This window comes from Tachyglossus aculeatus, chromosome 10 (assembly GCF_015852505.1).
Source record: "Tachyglossus aculeatus isolate mTacAcu1 chromosome 10, mTacAcu1.pri, whole genome shotgun sequence".
NCBI classification, from domain to species: domain Eukaryota; kingdom Metazoa; phylum Chordata; class Mammalia; order Monotremata; family Tachyglossidae; genus Tachyglossus; species Tachyglossus aculeatus.
Window position 1 is genome coordinate 10,433,220 of NC_052075.1, and position 17,976 is coordinate 10,451,195.

General features: G+C 47.9%; 1 protein-coding gene across 3 annotated transcripts in view; it reads right to left on the reverse strand.

The window, feature by feature from the left end:
* CCDC149 (coiled-coil domain containing 149) overlaps nucleotides 1-17,976 on the reverse strand; it is a 66,981-nt gene extending 49,005 nt beyond the window's left edge. For 2 of the 3 annotated variants that reach the window (XM_038752589.1, XM_038752587.1), the window contains exon 1: nucleotides 17,881-17,976. In XM_038752589.1, coding sequence (XP_038608517.1) covers nucleotides 17,881-17,940 — 60 coding nt within the window. In that variant the 5' untranslated portion in view covers nucleotides 17,941-17,976. The remainder of the gene's footprint in view (nucleotides 1-17,880) is intronic. The other variant, XM_038752588.1, reaches the window with a different exon arrangement.

Genomic DNA, 17,976 nt, shown 5'->3' on the forward strand with positions numbered 1-17,976 from the left:
ACGGGGCTGCTTCCTTACTGATTTCTCCAGAGTAAAACCCCCAATGGGTAAGTACCTCAGGAAAGGGCTTAGGATATAAATGTCCAGGCTAGAGAAGAGCCATTGAGATTTCACAGAAGACAAAAAATATCAGTTACTGGCATTTTTGACACATTTTCTCATTCCCTCATCCCTTCTTTAATGTACATCTAGAGAGAGGGGGGAGAGAGGGGGAGAGAGAGGGAGAGAGAGGGAGAGAAAGAGAGCACCCCTGACACCTGCCCAATAGCTTTCTTTTCTTATAATTTATCAGCTCCAACCTGACCTGCCAAATCACAGACTGGAGTTTACGGCCCCCAGTAAGAAATAAACCGACTCTAATCAATCTATCCATCAGTGGAGGTGAAGTGTGAGGGGCACCATCTCCCTGTGCATTGCTGTTTGAGGAAGTGCAGGATGGTTCCTCGTTTACTAATAACTGGGGAAAATAGGACTCAAACGGCCGAGTGGAGGCAAGGTAACTGACAATTCCAAAAAAAAGGGGCCACTGCTTCTGCTGCAGCGATGTGTAGTGGGGAAGCAGAGATGAGCCCAACTGGCCCCCATCCTCATCGGCTGAGGAAGTAGAACAGACAGCGTTTCAAATTCCGTGCTGGCTGGAGGGAGGGCATGGTATGGGGGTGACGTGGTGGGGTCATTTCAAGCACCAGTCCCGCTAGTCCTCTAGACTGTATGCACATTCTGGACAGGGAATGTGTGTGCTAATTCTGCTGAATAACACTCTCCAAAGTTCTGAGTAATAACAATAATATAATAATGATGGCATTTGTTAAACGCTTACTATGTGCAAAGCACTGTTCTAAGTGAGTACAGTGCTCTGCACATAGTAAGTACTCAAAAAACACCATTGATTGATTAATTGATGTGGGGGGGAAAGGGGGAGGGGAAGAGGGTCCCTTATTCCCTTCCCTGGCAGTGCAGAATCTAAGTGGGAGCTGAGCCCTTAAATATAGAGGGGGGGACTGGTCCATTGTTTCCCAAAAGCTCCTGACTCGCTTCGGACAGCTACTAGACAGAACGCTGTTTGACACAACTTATCCCTCACTAAGAAGAAGAGGGAGGGAGTGATGCTCACAGGAAAGTGGAGTTTCGATAGGGTGAACCATCAGGGAAGGGGACACCCACGTATACATACGCCAAAACATTGCTATTATTCCCTTAGCAGCTCCTCCATTTCAGCAGAGAGAAAAGTGAAGAACAAATGCAGGATGAGGGATAGGTATCTATCCCTGCATCTACTTGGAGATTCTGTTCTCCAATGCGTGTGTGTCGTGTGTCCTGCTTATTCAGAGAGAAAGAGAGATGGGTTATAGCAGGAAGCAGGCAGGGATTTGGCATTCCCTCCGAGTGCTGCCTCAGCCTGTCTTTGGCCTGCAGGATTGGTCAATGAACCCTGAACACTTCCCAGACCTTTCAGAGATGCCAAATCTCAGAGTCATGGGGTGGTGACAGCAAACTACTATGGCAATCTTGGGGGGGGGCGGGGGGGGGACACTAGCACGGAGCCCCAAATTAGTCCTGACTCCAACTGCAAACTATTGTGGACATTAGCATTAGGACTGGGGTTGAATACTGGTCATCTGATCCCAGAAAAGGGCTGCCGTGGCCTGCTCCCGGCTGTTTCCCATCTATGTCTCTGCCCATGGTAGAGAGCGACTCTCCCAGCATCACCTGGATGCAAATGTTCTCCCTATCCAGATAGGGACAATCCAGGTCACTTTCCAACAGCCACCTGGGTGATCTCCAGCCACCCAGCCCTGCTCCTCGGGTGGTGTGCTAATTTTCTACAGCCTTTGCTTCAGCTCCCCAAATGGTTGTGCTGCCAAGCCCCCACAATTAAAGCCTTTGTCCCACACGGTGGAGTCACACATCAATCAATCATATTTATTGAACGCTTACTGTGTGCAGAGCACTGTACTAAGCGCTTGGGAAGTACAAGTTGGCAACATATAGAGACAGTCCCTACCCAACAGTGGGTGTGAGAAGCTGCATTGCCCAGTGGACAGAACACAAACCTTGAGGGCAGGAAACCTGGCTTCTACTCTGTGTTCCACCACATCCCAGCTGTGTGATCTTGAGTAAATAATTTCTGTGTGCCTCAGTAAGCTCATCTACAAAATGGAGATAAAACACCTGTTCTCCTTCCCCTTAAATTGTGAGTCCCATGGGAGACATGAATTGTGTCCAATCTGATTGTCTTGTATTTACTCCAGGGCTTAACACAGTGCTTGGTGAATAATAAATGCTTAATATATATCACGATAATATTATTAGTAATACGGGGGTGGAGTTGGTGATTCCTTATGTCCAACAACCAACAGAGAGGGAAAGTGGCAGGATTTGTTCCTGTACCAAAAGTATCTTTTGGTTTCGAATGAGAATGAAGCAGATTTTTCCTGTCTGTCTGACAAAGGGCACCCTGGCCTCCTTAATGGGGTTTCTCACCCCCTTTGGAACAGATGCTGCTCAGAGAGAGTGCTGACAAGCCAACATAACACAACTTGCACTATTGTGCCTTTGCCGTTCATGGGCGTTAGGTCTGGACGTGGAGGATAAGATAAATTCCTTGACTTCCAAGGAATCAGCAGAAAGGATTTCACCAGACTCGAAGTGAAATCAGCAGATCTCCCTGTGGTCGCCTCAAGGCCTCTCACAGGCCGACGTTAGACTGGCGGTGTCTGTGGGGGTGAGAGGGTACCTAGACTCTCCCCTCCCTCGGGGAAACTGATTTGGGAGAAGTGGAAGTGGTCAGGGAAAGGTTCACCTGGGAAAAAGCCAGAGGATATGGCACCATCTACCAAACTGGACCATGCTTTTCACATCTGAAAACACATTCAAGGCAAAAGCTTCCTTTGCTTGGTACGGCAATTCGGAGAGTGAAAGCAAATGGATGTCTTAATTGCGCATTCTCCCAGATAAATTCATTCTTAGTAGTAGCATCATTAATGAAAATAGTAACAGTACTGACTAAGCATCGCTGAGGTCAAGGTACTTTAATACGTGCTTGCGATAGTAGCAGTAGTAGAATCAAACTGCTAGATTGTTAGCCCCTTGAAGGCAAGGATCGTCAACTAACTCTGCTGTACTCTTCCAAGCACTTAATACAGTGCTCTGCACAGAGTAAGCACTCAATACATATTATAACAGTCAACAGCATGTACTGAGTGCTTACTCTGTGCAGAGCAGTAGAGAAAGAGTTAGCAAAGGAGTACATAGTTAATGTATAGGCATGTTCCCTGGATCCCAAGGTCCCCACATTCTAAGAATAGGGGTCGGGAGAGGGACTGGTGACAGACAAAGGGGGAAAGAGGTGACAAAACTATATAACACACGGACAACCGGCAATGAAACAATGGGAGCAGCAGGATTTCAGGCTCCACATGGCTCAGACCCACAAGTTCCACAGAAAAACAAATCAAGTTCCCTACCCACAGGGAGCTTACATTCTAACCGGGGGTGGGGGAGAGAGACAGGAAATTAAACACGAGCAGTGGCATCAGAATCAGTACACTGAATTTTCAGTCAAACATACATATATACCCAAATGTAGAGGATGGGTATAAATAGATCAGTCCTCTTGATGACTGCACAAGGCTAAATAGCACACATACTGACACTGTCTTATGCAATCTGGCTTGGGGAAGCACTATTAAACAGAGGCTTTCAACCGCTACCCTGGGTCTGGGTATGTCTGCTAATTGAAGGAAGAAAAAGTGTTTATCGTGTGGTTTGGGCAATCACTGGAGACATGAATAAAATGAACTCAGTAAAAATACATCTTGGTTTTGGCATGTATATTAGCTATCGTGAAATATTTTTATCTTGCTCACAGAAATGGATTCCTTCTGAACTGTATTTCAATTATATGATTTTTTTTAAAAAAAGCATAGCAAGAAGGTCATTTCTCCAATGTTAATTTAAACACACCCACCCAGCCACTGAACCCTTTTTTTACTGAATTATTATTTTTTTTAAAGGAGCCCAAACACACTGTTTTCCTATCTAGTGGCTTTTATCTCCCAATTTACACTATCACCCATAAATTCATAATTGCTACAAGGAAGGTCATAATAATTAAATGAATAGCTGACAGCCCACACTGTGGTCTCAGGAAGTTGGAGTGAATTGAGGCTTGCAGGAGAGGGATTCCACCCTAAGGCAACCCTCCGTTCCTCTAGATTTGCAAGCTCATCTTCTAGATTGTAAACTCATTGTGGGCAGGGAATGTGTGTACTCTCTAAGCACTTAGTACAGTGCTTTGCACATAGAAAGTGCTCAATAAATATAATGGAATGAATGAATTAATGAACCAGGGGCTATTTTTCCCGGTAGGCCCAACTAGATCTCATCAGCCACTGCAAAGACAATGCCTGATAACTCACTATGGCCCACGTCATCCCCCCGGCCTGGAATGCCCTCCCTCTGCCCATCCGCCAAGCTAGCTCTCTTCCTCCCTTCAAGGCCCTACTGAGAGCTCACCTCCTCCAGGAGGCCTTCCCAGACTGAGCCCCTTCCTTCCTCTCCCCCTCGTCCCCCTCTCCATCCCCCCCATCTTACCTCCTTCCCTTCCCCACAGCACCTGTATATATGTATATATGTTTGTACATATTTATTACTCTATTTATTTATTTTACTTGTACATATCTATTCTATTTATTTTATTTTGTTAGTATGTTTGGTTTTGTTCTCTGTCTCCCCCTTTTAGACTGTGAGCCCACTGTTGGGTAGGGACTGTCTCTACATGTTGCCAATTTGTACTTCCCAAGCGCTTAGTACAGTGCTCTGCACATAGTAAGTGCTCAATAAATACGATTGATGATGATGATGATGATGATGATGACTATGAGCCTGTTCTTCAGGAAGGATGCACGAGCTTGCCATAAACCCGCTCAACATGAAGAATTTAGGCCAGAAACGAATTTAGAAATGATAATGGCATCTTGGATTACACTAGACTCAATATTTCTTTCCGGGTCTCCTCTCTTTGGTTTCCTTGTGTACCCTTATCAATTGCCTGCCCAGAGCAAACAGTGAAACTGCTGTTCACCTGGCATTACATTTGTTCCCGCCTGCGAGCCTCTGTTTAGAATTAAATGGGCACCACGACCAAGTGGAAGGAGGGACTGGGAAGCAGGAGACCTGGGTTCTAATCCCAGCTCTGCCACTGGCCAATCAATCAATTAATCATATTTACTGAGTATTTTCTGTGGGCAGGGCACTGTTCTAAGCGCTTGGGAGAGTAAGATACAACACAGTTGGTAGACACTCCCTGCTACACCAGCACAGGCAATGCTACCTAACTCTCCCATTATGCTGTACCCAAACTGCGCAATGAAAATATTCATTCATTCATTCAATCGTATTTATTCAGCGCTTACTGTGTGCAGAGCACTGTACTAAGCGCTTGGGAAGTATAAGTTGGCAACATATAGAGGCGGTCCCTACCCAACAACGGGCTCACAGTCTAGAAGGGGGAGACAGACAATAAAACAAAACACGTGGACAGGTGTCAAGTCATCACAATGAATAGAAATAAAGCTAGATGCACAACATTAACAAAATAAATAGAATAGTAAATATGTACAAGTAAAATAAATAGAGTAATAAATCTGTACAAACGTATATACAGGTGCTGTGGGAAGGGAAAGGAGGTAGGGCGGGGGGATGGGGAGGAGGAGAGAAAAAAGGGGGCTCAGTCTGGGAAGGCCTCCTGGAGGAGGTGAGCTTTCAGTAGGGCTTTGAAGGGAGGAAGAGAGCTACTTTGGCGGATGTGCGGAGGGAGGGCATTCCAGGCCAGGGGGAGGACGTGGGCCGGGGGTCGATGGCGGGACAGGCGAGAACGAGGTACAGTTAGGAGGTTAGCTGCAGAGGAGCGGAGGGTGCGGGGTGGGCTGGAGAAGGAGAAAAGGGAGGTGAGGTAGGAGGGGGCGAGGTGATGGACAGCCTGGAAGCCGAGAGTGAGGCGTTTTTGCTTGATGCATAGGTTGACTGGCAGCCACTGAAGATTTTTGAGAAGAGGAGTAACATGCCCAGGACGTTTCTGCGTATGTGTGAGAGCAAAATTGGATGACCCTACCTCCACCTTAGCAGCAGTATGTTCTTAGTAAATACTCAGCACTTAGTACAGTGCCCAGTGCTTAGTATAGTATCTGGTACAAAGTAAGCGCTTAACAATCGCCATAATCATCAATGAAAAGAATAATAGCAGTAGTAGCAATATAAACCAAATGTGGGGGAGTGATCTTTTCCAGGGCTTGCAGCCCCAGTACCCAACTCACAAATCTCACTGGACCATTGACACCGGAAGTTTAAGAGCTGGGGATCAGGCTGTCACGGGATCATTCCTGACTCTGCCGGCTCAACCGCAGTCTGGATCCCACCAGTCCTCCCACCACCGCACCCTTTGGCTGGCCCTTCTCTAGCTTGTAAGCTCTTTGTGGGCAGGGAACATGTTGACCAATTCTGTTGTACTGTACAAGCTCTCAGTAGAGTGCTCTGCACACAGCAAGCACTCCAAAAATACCATTGATGATGATGATGATGGTGGTGACCTCACTGAAAGACAGCAATGATGTTTGAGCACCCGAGAATGGCAAGGGGACAGAAGTGGTCCCCCACTGTATTTTCATGGGTGCAGTGTGCGAGTGGGTAAGAGATTCTCTTGACTCTCCTGGACTGAGCAGAAATAGTCTAAGTCACCCTAGAGCACAACAGTGGTCAGGAATGGGCTGCAGAGTGGCCAGAGAGCAGGCCCACCAGTCTGCATACAATAATCAGGGATGGGGATGATTCTCCCTGCATGCAGTGTTGTGTCAGACTGCAAGTCAAGATAGGAGGGTTGACAAACCCAAGGATAGTGTGTGTGTGTACACACACACACACAAGCGCACACACACACACACAGCGCACTACTTTGGGGCTGCAGAAAGGGCCTTGTCGCTGATCAGTCTCTCCAGCTGCACTCTCAAGCCAGTGAATTGCTGGCCATGTTGTCATCATCATCATCAAGCATATTTATTGAGTGCTTCCTATGTGCAGAGCACTGTACTAAGCGCTTGATAAACTCCAAAGGTTGTCACCTTCGGATACAAGGGGCTACTACGCAAGTATCCCTTCCTCTCTCCTTTACGATCCCCTAAACTAGGTGTAAGCTTCCCCCCATCCTTTCCCAGGTATGATTTTCCTTTTGTAAATTTTAGGCAGCGTTTCAGCAATTTTAAAGTTAGCAGTGGAATGAGTAAGACCATTCTTCAAGACACCTATTTCCTAATCTCTCTCTCGTTTTCTCTCTCCCGCACTGCTCCTCCCCCTCTCCCTGTCTCACTACTGGTTCGCCTCTCTGGTATTTCTTTAGACAGTCAAACTTTGATTATCTGAACGCCCCAGGGATATGCTGGAATTTAAGTTAAGCGAGAGTTCAGGTAATTGGAAGAGTTTATCATGTGAAATACAGTAGCTGGGGGACATGTGAAATTCAGTGACAGACTTGGTTAACTGAGATTCTGAATAACTAAGATTTGGCTAAATAAATATTTCATCTCCTCTTGATGCTGTCTTTCACCATCTCAATCCCCTACCTTAAAAACAAACTTATTCCTTCTTCCCTTGTCTCTTCCACTTTCCTGAATTTAAGGAGGGGGTTCCCCCTGAATATACTTCCTCATAAGGAGTTTGGACTGTTTATAAGGCAGGAGGACACTATGGTTCTCATCATGGGGCGAAACCTTCTCTTTCCTCGCGACTGTAAGCTCGTCGTGGGGAGGGATCGTGTCTAATATCTCTGTTGCATTGTACTCTCCCAAGTGTTTAGTGGGACAGGAACTGTGTCCAACCCGATTTGCTTGTATCCACCCCAGGGCTCGGCACAGTGCCTGGCACACGGTAAAACAAAAACCAGTTATTATTATTATGATTATTATTACAGTGCTCTGCCCACAGTAAACACTCAGTAAATACTACTGATGACGAGCTGGCAATAGCAGGAGTATAGGAAGCTGAGGTCCAGAGATCTACTTTCAAATTAAAGATGGCTGCAATGGGCTGTACAAAACTCCGAAAAGTGGCCATTGGCCTGGCATCTATTTTGAGCTTTTAATGTCCAATCCACAAACTGGATAACCCTTTCCCCCAAACACCCGAAAGCTGCCAGCATCCAGCCGCCCGGCACGGATGTCTGAAGCTTTCTCAGGCTCCCGGGCGTGCAGGTGAATGACTCCCGTAATCAAAACAGCTATTTTCCCTATTCACCCTGTCATCTTTAAAGGCGCTCTCTCCAAACAACAGGTGTTTTAAATTTTCCACTAAAGCTCCTTGCTCCTTTTTTCTTCTTCCCTTTAAAGAAGGCACCACGGAACTGAAATTCTGCTTTCCCGTAAACACCCGTCGGGAAGTGTGATCTCGGGGACAGAACCGACATACACAGGCAGGTGTGCTTATAGGAATATTCAAAGTTAATTACTGTACAGGCAAATCAGTGATGTAAATCACGGCATCTCACGGCGTCGCGCATTCCAAAGGAACAGAGATGCTACAGCACGGGCATCGACGCCATCTACTCTGGACGGAACGTATTTCTTAATCTCAGGCAATCCAAAACGGTGCCTCCTTTAGTCTTCTTGATGATTGGGATTAAATTATGCCAATTTCCAGTTCCAAGTTAAGGGACACCCTCAGCTATCTTAATAATAATAATAAATGTGGCATCTGTTAACCACTTACTATGTGCCTAGCATTACGCTAAGGGCTGGGATAGACCTAATACAATCAGAGCTGACATAGACATGGGGCTCATTGCCAAAGCAATGGGAAAACAGATATTTAATCTCCATTTTACAGATGAGAGAAACTTTGAATTTTTTATGGTATTTAAATGCTTACTATGTGTCAAGCACTGTTCTAAGTGCTGGGGCAGATACAAGTTAATCAGGTTGGACAGAGTACCTGTCCCACAGGGGGCTCACAATCCAACTAGGAGGGAGACTGTAAGTTCACTGTGAACAGGGAACACGTCCACCAACTCTGTTTATACTGTACTCTCCCAAGCACTTAGTACAGTGCTAGGCATCCAATAAGCTCTCAATAAATTTGATTGATTGAGGGAGAACAGGCATTGAATCCCCATTACAGTTGAGGAAACTGAGGCACAGAGCAGTGAGGTGACTTGCCCAGGGTCACATGAAAAACAATCGACAGAGCAGGATTAGAACCCAGGTCCTCTGATTCCCAGGCCTGTGTTCTTTCCACTAGGCCATGCTGCTTCTCTACAGCAAAGTGAAGGGACTTACCCAACTGCACAAAGCAGGTAAGTGGCGAAACTGGGATTACAACCCAGGTATCCTTACTCCTGACTTCGCCATGGTGACTCCCTCGGTTATGAGCCACTTAATATCATCAAAATGATGGATCGTAAATGCCCTACTCTGCCGCCGTTACTGGCAACGGGGACCTCCTGCTTGTTTCTAATTGAAATAAAGATGGTATTTATTAACTGTTTACCATGTGTCGGGCACCATGTTAAGCGCTGGAGTGGGTACAAGTTAACCAGGTCAAGTACCGTACCTGCCTTCATATGGCTCAAAGATGAAAATCAATCAATCAATCAATTGTATTTATTGAGCACTTACTGTGTGCAGAGCACTGTACTAAGTGCTTGGGAAGTACAAGTTGGCAACATATAGAGACAGTCCCTACCCAAGTAAGGGAGGGATCCAAAATCTAAGCTCCTGCCCCTGAATGGTGACTTGAACCACTCCAGATGCCCATGGGCCTTTTCTGCCCTCCACATCAGAACCTTCATCTGTCCTATCTTACCAGCCATCTGTCCACAGCGGGTGCCAACCCCGATATGTGACAGGTCCCGAGTGGGGTGAGTTCCTGGCCTTGAATTAATCAATAGTATTTACTGAGCATCTACTGTGTGCGGAGCACTGTATTAAGGGCTTGACAGCGTAGAACAGAGTTAGCAATCATGATCCCTTCCCTCAAGGTGCTTTGAATCTAGCTTCCCTTCCAATTCAGCAGGTCAAAGAATTTCTCTTGTCCTTAGCCCAAATCCACCCAGGCCCCCAGGGAGGCCTCTGGCTCAACCATTTCCCCAGGAAACCTCTAAACTAGACCTCATAATAATAATAATAATAATAATAATAATAATAATAATAATAATAATAATAGCATTTGTTAAGCACTTACCACGTACAAAGCACTGTTCTAAACACTGGGGGGATACAAGGTGATCAGGTTGTCCCACGTGGGGCTCACAGTCTTAATCCCCATTTTACAGATAAGGGAACTGAGGCTCAGAGAAGTTAAGTGACTTGCCCAAGGTCACACAGCAGACATGTGGTGGAGCCGGGATTCAAACCCATGACCTCTGACTCCAAAGCCCGGGGCGCCACGCTGCTTGCCACCTCATCTTTCTCCAGTGACTCTGGGCACCCACTGGATTATCCCTGAGGGCAGGCAAGGTGCTATTATATTACTCTTATTGTATGTTCCCAAGTACTGAATACAATGTTCTGTAAATAATGAGGAATGAATGACTAAGGGGCTGTATTCCAGTGTGTTGGGGCCAGGTGATGGTCTCTGAATCACACCAAACAGGATGGCAATTTCTTACTAAATCACAATCCAGGAGGGTAGCCCTTGGAAGACATCAAAATGCCAACTCCCAGAATGTATCTTCAATTTAAACCCACCAAATATGTTTGATGCAAAAATCATTCTGGTTTCAGTGGGGGCTTTTTGCTTTGTTCTAATGAAAGGCAAGTACTGTCACTTCCAGCAGAGCATACTCAAATCTCCCAGTTCAGGAGAGAACATGAATCCATTAGTTAAAAATAGCACCTTTTCCCGCTCTCACTAATTCTAATGAATTTACTCCGGAATTAGTCTGCTGCTATGACATAAGACGTTTGAGCTACAAAGATGTTCACAATGAGCTCCGAGCTCACCTCACAGGAGTTCAAGAACATCAGAAAGCCTTTTTCACTTTGAAAAAAATTTCAGGGACATTTTGTTTGAATTTTATACAATTTTTTCTAAGTCATTGAAACATTCTATAATTATCAGGCTTATTCTTTTACCTATCGGAAAGCTGAAAGGCAGCCACGTTTTCATGTGCTGGGCGTTTACATCCATTGTTCAAATTTACTTTACAACTATTTAACTTTGTCTCCAAATTTCAAGATTAGTCCAGGGCCCTCATTTTCTGAATGTGAAGACTAAGCCAGATGTGTTCTGTTCACTGCAATAAGGCTTAAGACAAAGTTATGCTTGTGCTACATAAGAAACAGAAGACTCAAAATGAGTTATGAAGGATGATTGAAAATAGAAACCATTTCCTGAGCAATCAGGAGAGCAAACATTCAAAAGGAGAGGGGCAGAGGGGCCCACTTTCAAAACGTGGCTAACCTTAAAGTCCTTAAAGGGAAGGACAGGTCTGGTGCTGGAAAACATGGTCACTGTGGTGGGATGAGAGAAGCAGCGGGGATGGAGGCTCATTGGTAAATCGTGAGGAGTGTCTGGATAGGTAAGCAACCAAGAGCAAGAAGGGAAAAGGAATCTTTGGAAAGAGGCTGGAGAAGGACAGAGCAAAAGAGAGCTGAGCTGGGAGTGATTTGCCTCGAGCAAGTCACTTCACTTCTCAGGGCCTCAGTTTCCTCATCTGTGAAATGGGAATAGCAATACCTGCCTCTTCTTACCCCACCAGGGTGCTGTGAGGATAAAGTGAGATAACCGATCTGATAGCACTTTGGACAAATGAAAGCTCGCTACAAGTTTGAGGAGGCCTCCAGATGTGTCTCAGATAAGAACTGTGCACAGGGGCCGGAAAAAGAAACAGATCCTGAACTAGGGGCAAAGAAAGTAAGGTGAGGAAGGAGGGGTAAAATCTAGAGCAACTAGCAATGTCTGAGCCCCAACTCCCAGTCCCCGAGAAATTGGAGGAAGTGAGGGTTATGATTCAAGTCCTTGGCTGGCATAACCAAGAGACAAGAGGGGGGAAAAAAGAGAAAAAAAAATCAATGTTCTCTATTGAGCGTTTACTGCTTGCAGACCACTGTACTGAGTGCACACCATGGCAAACCCAGGCAGGGAAAAGGGAAGTGGTGGTGGATCCACAGTTCTCAGGTAATGGTAGTAGCAGGTATAGGAAGTATGCAGAGACCAACTGGCCCTGAGAGGCAGAAGGAGAACTGTAGGACTCCTTAGGGAGCTATTTGGTGGGTATTCGTCCTAGGCCCATAAACTGAAAAGAGAAGACTGGCTAGATGTCATGAGCAGTTGAAAAAGCTGGCAGAGTTTAGTGCTGAGGGAAGTAACAATAATGATAATTGTGGTATTTGGTAAGTGCTGACTGTTCTAAGCACTGGATTGGACACAAGCTGATCGGGTGGACCCAGTCCCTTTCCCACATGGGGCTCAGGGTCTTGATCCCCATTTTACAGATGAGGTAACTGAGGCACAGAGAAGTTAAATGACTTGTCCAAGGTCACATGGCAGACAAGTGGTGGAGTTTGGTTTAATAATAATAATAATGGCGGCATTTGTTAAGCACTTACTATGTGCCAAGTACTGTTCTAAGCGCTGGTGGGGAGGATACAAGGTCAACAGATTGTCCCACATGGGGCTCACCATCTTCATCCCCATTTTACAGATGAGTTAACTGAGGCACAGAGAAGTTAAGTGACTTGCCCAAGGTCTCACAGAAGACAAGTGGCAGAGGCAGAATTAGAACCCACGTCCTCTGACTCACAAACCCCTGCTCTTTCCACTAAGCCAGGCTGATTCTCTAGAGAACTACCTCTCTCCAGCCCTCGATTAGGTCCCAGAACTACCTCTAGACTGTAAGCTCACTGTAGGCAGGAAAAGGGTCTTCCAACTCTGCATAATTGTGCTTTCCCAAACAGTTCAGTGTTCTGCACACAATAAGCACTTAACAAATGTCACTGATAGACTGACATTGTCTGGAAAAGCAAACACAGCAGATTCCTCCCCAACCAATGAATTCCTAGAATGTGGGCGGACTGTCTTCTGGACCAGGAGAAAGAACACAACTTGATTCACTGTTTGCCAAAAAGAAACAATCAAGGAGCTGAAGAAAGAAAGTGACCTTGGGGGAAAGTGCCACGGTTCAGGATTCCGAGAAAAGGAAGGAGTGAAAATGACCAAATGAAAGAAAATTAATTTTAAGACTACCGACTTCAATTGACTCGGAGGACCCAGGCTCACGAGAGAGACACAGAGAAGAGAGTGATAAAGAGCAAACAAGCCCAGCAGAACCGGGCACTCCTTAAGGAAATAATATTAATGGGAAAAGTAAGAAACATGGGAAAGGCGGGAGGAAGATGGCTGGCTAAACCAACAATTCCAAAAGGAGCTGGAAAACCAGGAGGGAAGGTCACCAAAAGTGAAAAACCAAGGAGTTTTTGGAAAAATTAGCAAAGGAGTGGAGAGGCCAGGTGGGAAAAGCTTCTGCAGAGACTAATATACAGCTTGCAAAATGCATGAAGGAAAATAAGAAAATATATGTTGAACTTAACAGGAACAAGAGAAAGCCTAATGAAAATAATGAGCATTCAAGAAAGACCGTAAGTGCCTGCAGAGTAGAAAAAGGTCAGTGTGGATGTGGGGCTCGTCTACATTAATGGATCAGCAGGGGGGTGGGAAAGGGGAAAAGAGGCAGGGGACTTGGGGCATCCCAGCAGCAGACTGGAACTGCCAATTAAAAGCAGTGGTTTCATAGTTTTATAGCTGCTTCTGCCTCTAGACTGTAAGCTCCTTGCCTAACACTTGCTTAGTACAGTGCTCTACACCCAACAAGTACACAGTAAATCGAGATCCAAGCTTACAATCTTACAAGTCTTTGACACTTCTCTAATTCAGCAGGGTAGCTCCAGATTCTGACCCTATGATCCCAGGAGTGGCTTCTCCCCATCAGCTCAGTTGATCGACTGATTGATTGCCTCTCCAGGCTGCTCTGGGTTCTAATACCGGCTCCACCACTTGTTGGCTGTGACCTCGGGCAAAGTCATTTCACTTCCTCTGTGCCTCAGTTCCCTCATATGCAAAATAGGGTTTACATACCTGTGCTACTTCCTACGTAGACTATGAGCCCCATGTTGGGACCTGATGATCTTGTATTTACCCCAGTGCTTAGTACGGTACTTGGCACATAGTAAGCACTTAACATATACCACAACTATTATTTTTACCCTGCTGAATTGGAAAAGTATCAAAGACACTAGATTGTAAATTCCTGGAGGACATGGATCATGTCTACTAGTCACTGTACTCTGAAGTGTTTAGTACAGTGCTCTGCACTGAGTAAGCTCTCAAAAATACTGAATGACTGAAAAGCGAAACACAGTACAGTGGGGGAGTACAAAAACCTTCACCAAGTCCAGATAGGGGTAGACTGGTTACTCCAACTGCCAGGAAATTTTTTTTTTTTATAACATCTATTCCAAATCCTTCCAGCTGCACTTTAAACCAACTTCTGGTTTGGTGCTGAGAGGATGGCTGGGCTGGAAAACCTGGACTTTCTGGAGCAAATTTTCCTTCTGGTTGGAAAGGTGAGGAGGACATTCAAAACCAGAAGAGATAGTCATCATTCTGGGGGAACTTAGAAGAGGGCCAGCCCAACGGCAGGAGGATGGACTGCTTGGCCTTTAGCATATGCTAAGAAAGTGAGTGACCAAAGGGCATGCTCCAGCCTGGACCATGTTTAATTCTGCACCTGACTGTTCCACCCAGGTTCTTGTCTAGGAGAAAGTTGCGGGGGTTCCTAGGGAAGTAGCTCCACAGAACAAAGATTCAGGTCCAGCTGCTGAACATAACGTATATTATAAATTACCTATTTATATTAACGTCTGCCTCACCCTCTGGATCTTAAGATCATTATGGGCAGGGAACGTGTCTGCTACTTCTGTTGTACTGAACTCTTACCAAGCATTGAGTACAGTGGTCTGCATATAGTAAGTGCACGATATAGATCACTGATCGATTGACTGACCTCCTAATCTCCCTCTTAATCCTGCCCACCGGCCACCATGGAGGTCCTCTGTTGACTGTAAATGGCATGGCCTAATGGAAAAAGCACAGGCCTGAGGGTCAGAGGACCTGGCTCTAATCCTGGCTCTGCCAGTGGCATGCCGGGTGACTTGGGCGAATCATTTAACATCCCTATGTCTCAGTTTCTTCATCTTTAAAATGGGGATTTGATGCCTAGTCCCCCTCCTACTTAGGCTGAGCCCCAAGTAGGATAGGGACTGTGTCCAACCTGTTTAACCTCTATCCACCCCGGTGCTTAGTACAGTGCTCAACATATCATAAGTGCTGAATAAATACCATCATTATTAAGGGTGGTTAGGGGGGGATCGTTTCAGTTACCCACTTTGCAACAGACCCGCACACCAGGATTCGGTTCTCCAGGGCCATTCCTTTTGGGGCTACAGGCCTGCCTGTGTGGCCTGCGGGAAGGTGATCGGTTTGCCCAGGGGGAAGGTGATCGGTGTGACCAGTGGGAAGGTGATTGGTGTGGCCAGCGGGAGGGTGATCGGTGCGGCCAGCGGGAGGGTGATCGGTGCGGCCAGCGGGAGGGTGATCGGTGCGGCCAGCGGGAGGGTGATCGGTGTGGCCAGCGGGAGGGTGATCGGTGCAGCCAGCGGGAGGGTGATCAGTGCGGCCAGCGGGAGGTTGATCGGCGTGACCAGCGGGCAGGTGATCGGTGTGGCCAGCGGGAAGGTGATCGGCATGGCCAGCGGGAAGGTGATCGACGTGGCCAGCGGGAGGTTGATCGGCGTGACCAGCGGGAAGGTGATCGACGTGGCCAGCGGGAAGGTGATCGGCATGGCCAGCGGAAAGGTGATCGGTGTGCCCAGCGGGAAGGTGATTGGTGTGACCAGCGGGAGGGTGATCGGTGTGACCAGCGGGAGGGTGATCGGTGTGGCCAGCGGGAGGTTGATCGGCGTGACCAGCGGGAAGGTGATCGGCATGGCCAGCGGGAAGGTGATCGGCATGGCCAGCGGGAAGGTGATTGGTGTGACCAGCGGGAGGGTGATCGGTGTGGCCAGCGGGAGGGTGATCGGTGTGACCAGCGGGAGGGTGATCGGTGTGGCCAGCGGGAGGTTGATCGGCGTGACCAGCGGGAAGGTGATCGGCGTGGCCAGTGGGAAGGTGATCAGCATGGCCAGCGGGAAGGTGATTGGTGTGACCAGCGGGAGGGTGATCGGTGTGGCCAGCGGGAGGGTGATCGGTGTGACCAGCGGGAGGGTGATCGGTGTGGCCAGCGGGAGGTTGATCGGCGTGACCAGCGGGAAGGTGATCGGCGTGGCCAGCGGGAAGGTGATCGGCATGGCCAGCGGGAAGGTGATTGGTGTGACCAGCGGGAGGGTGATCGGTGTGGCCAGCGGGAGGGTGATCGGTGTGGCCAGCGGGAGAGTGATCGGTGTGGCCAGCGGGAGGTTGATGGGCGTGACCAGCGGGAAGGTGATCGGCGTGGCCAGCGGGAAGGTGATTGGAATGGCCAGCGGGAAGGTGATCGGTGTGCCCAGCGGGAAGGTGATTGGTGTGACCAGCGGGAAGGTGATCGGTGTGGGTGTGACCAGCGGGAAGGTGATTGGTGTGGCCAGCGGGAAGGTGATCGGCGTGGCCAGTGGGAAGGTGATCGGTGTGGCCAGTGGGGTGATCAGTGTGGCCAGAGGGAAAGGTGATCAGTGTGGCTAGCTTGCAATCACCTTCGGGGTCACACCTGAAACCAGGGGGTACCGGTTCCCTGGGCTATGGGTGCTTGGGGGTGAGGGGATGGAAACTCTGGGCAGGAAGAGAGGGGAGATGCCCTTCACCCCAACAATCTCACTCACTCTCTCGCTCACACCCACTCGGTCACTCAGTCAGTCTGTCCTGCTCCGGGCCTAGATTAGGTCCTGGATCCTGCTGGCCCCGGGCCTATAATAATAATAGTAATGATTCATTCATTCATTCACTCAATCATATTTATTGAGTGCTTACTGTGTGCAGAGCATTGTACTAAGTGCTTGGGAAGTCCAAGTTGGCAACATATAGAGAAGCAGTGTGGCTCAGTGGAAACAGCATGGGCTTTGGAGTCAGAGGTCATGGGTTCAAATCCCGGCTCTGCCAACTGTCAGCTGTGTGACTTTGGGCAAGTCACTTCATTTCTCTGTGCCTCAGATACCTCATCTGTAAAATGGGGATTAAGACTGTGAGCCCCCCGTGGGACAGCCTGGTCACCCTCCAGTGCTTTGCACATAGTAAGTGCTTAATAAATGCCATCATTAATAATGTCGGTATTTGTTAAGCGCTTACTATGTGCAGAGCACTGTTCTAAGCGCTGGGGGGAATGCAAGGAGATGAGATTGTCCCATGTGGGGCTCGCAGTCAATCCCCATTTTCCAGATGAGGGAACTGAGGCCCAGAGAAGTGAAGTGACTTGTCCAAGGTCACACAGCAGACCCATAACGTGTGACTCCCAAGCCCGCGCTCTTTCCACCGAGCCACGCTGCTTCTCTTAATCATTCTTATTATTATGATGATGATGATGATAATAGAGAGAGGGTCCCCACCCAACAGCGGGCTCAGGGTCTAGGCCTCTTATTGATGATGGCATTTGGTAAGCAGCGCTTAGTAGGTGAGAAGCATCGCCTGGCCGGCCCCTTGGCGAGCTCGGCCGAGCGGTTGCCAGCCCCCTCCCACGGCGGCCCCCGCCCCGAACTGCGAGGGCCAGGGGAGGAGGGAGAGGAGGAGGAGGAGGAGGAAGGGAGGGAGGGAGGGAAGGAGGGCCCTCGGTGCCGCGGCTGGCAGGTGGCAGGCCCCCCTGGGGCTCACCTCGCTCACCAGGCCCTGCCAGTCGCTCTCGCTCCGATTCCAACTCATGGCTTCATCCATGCGGAAAGCAGCCTCATCGATAACCGCCGGCGGGGG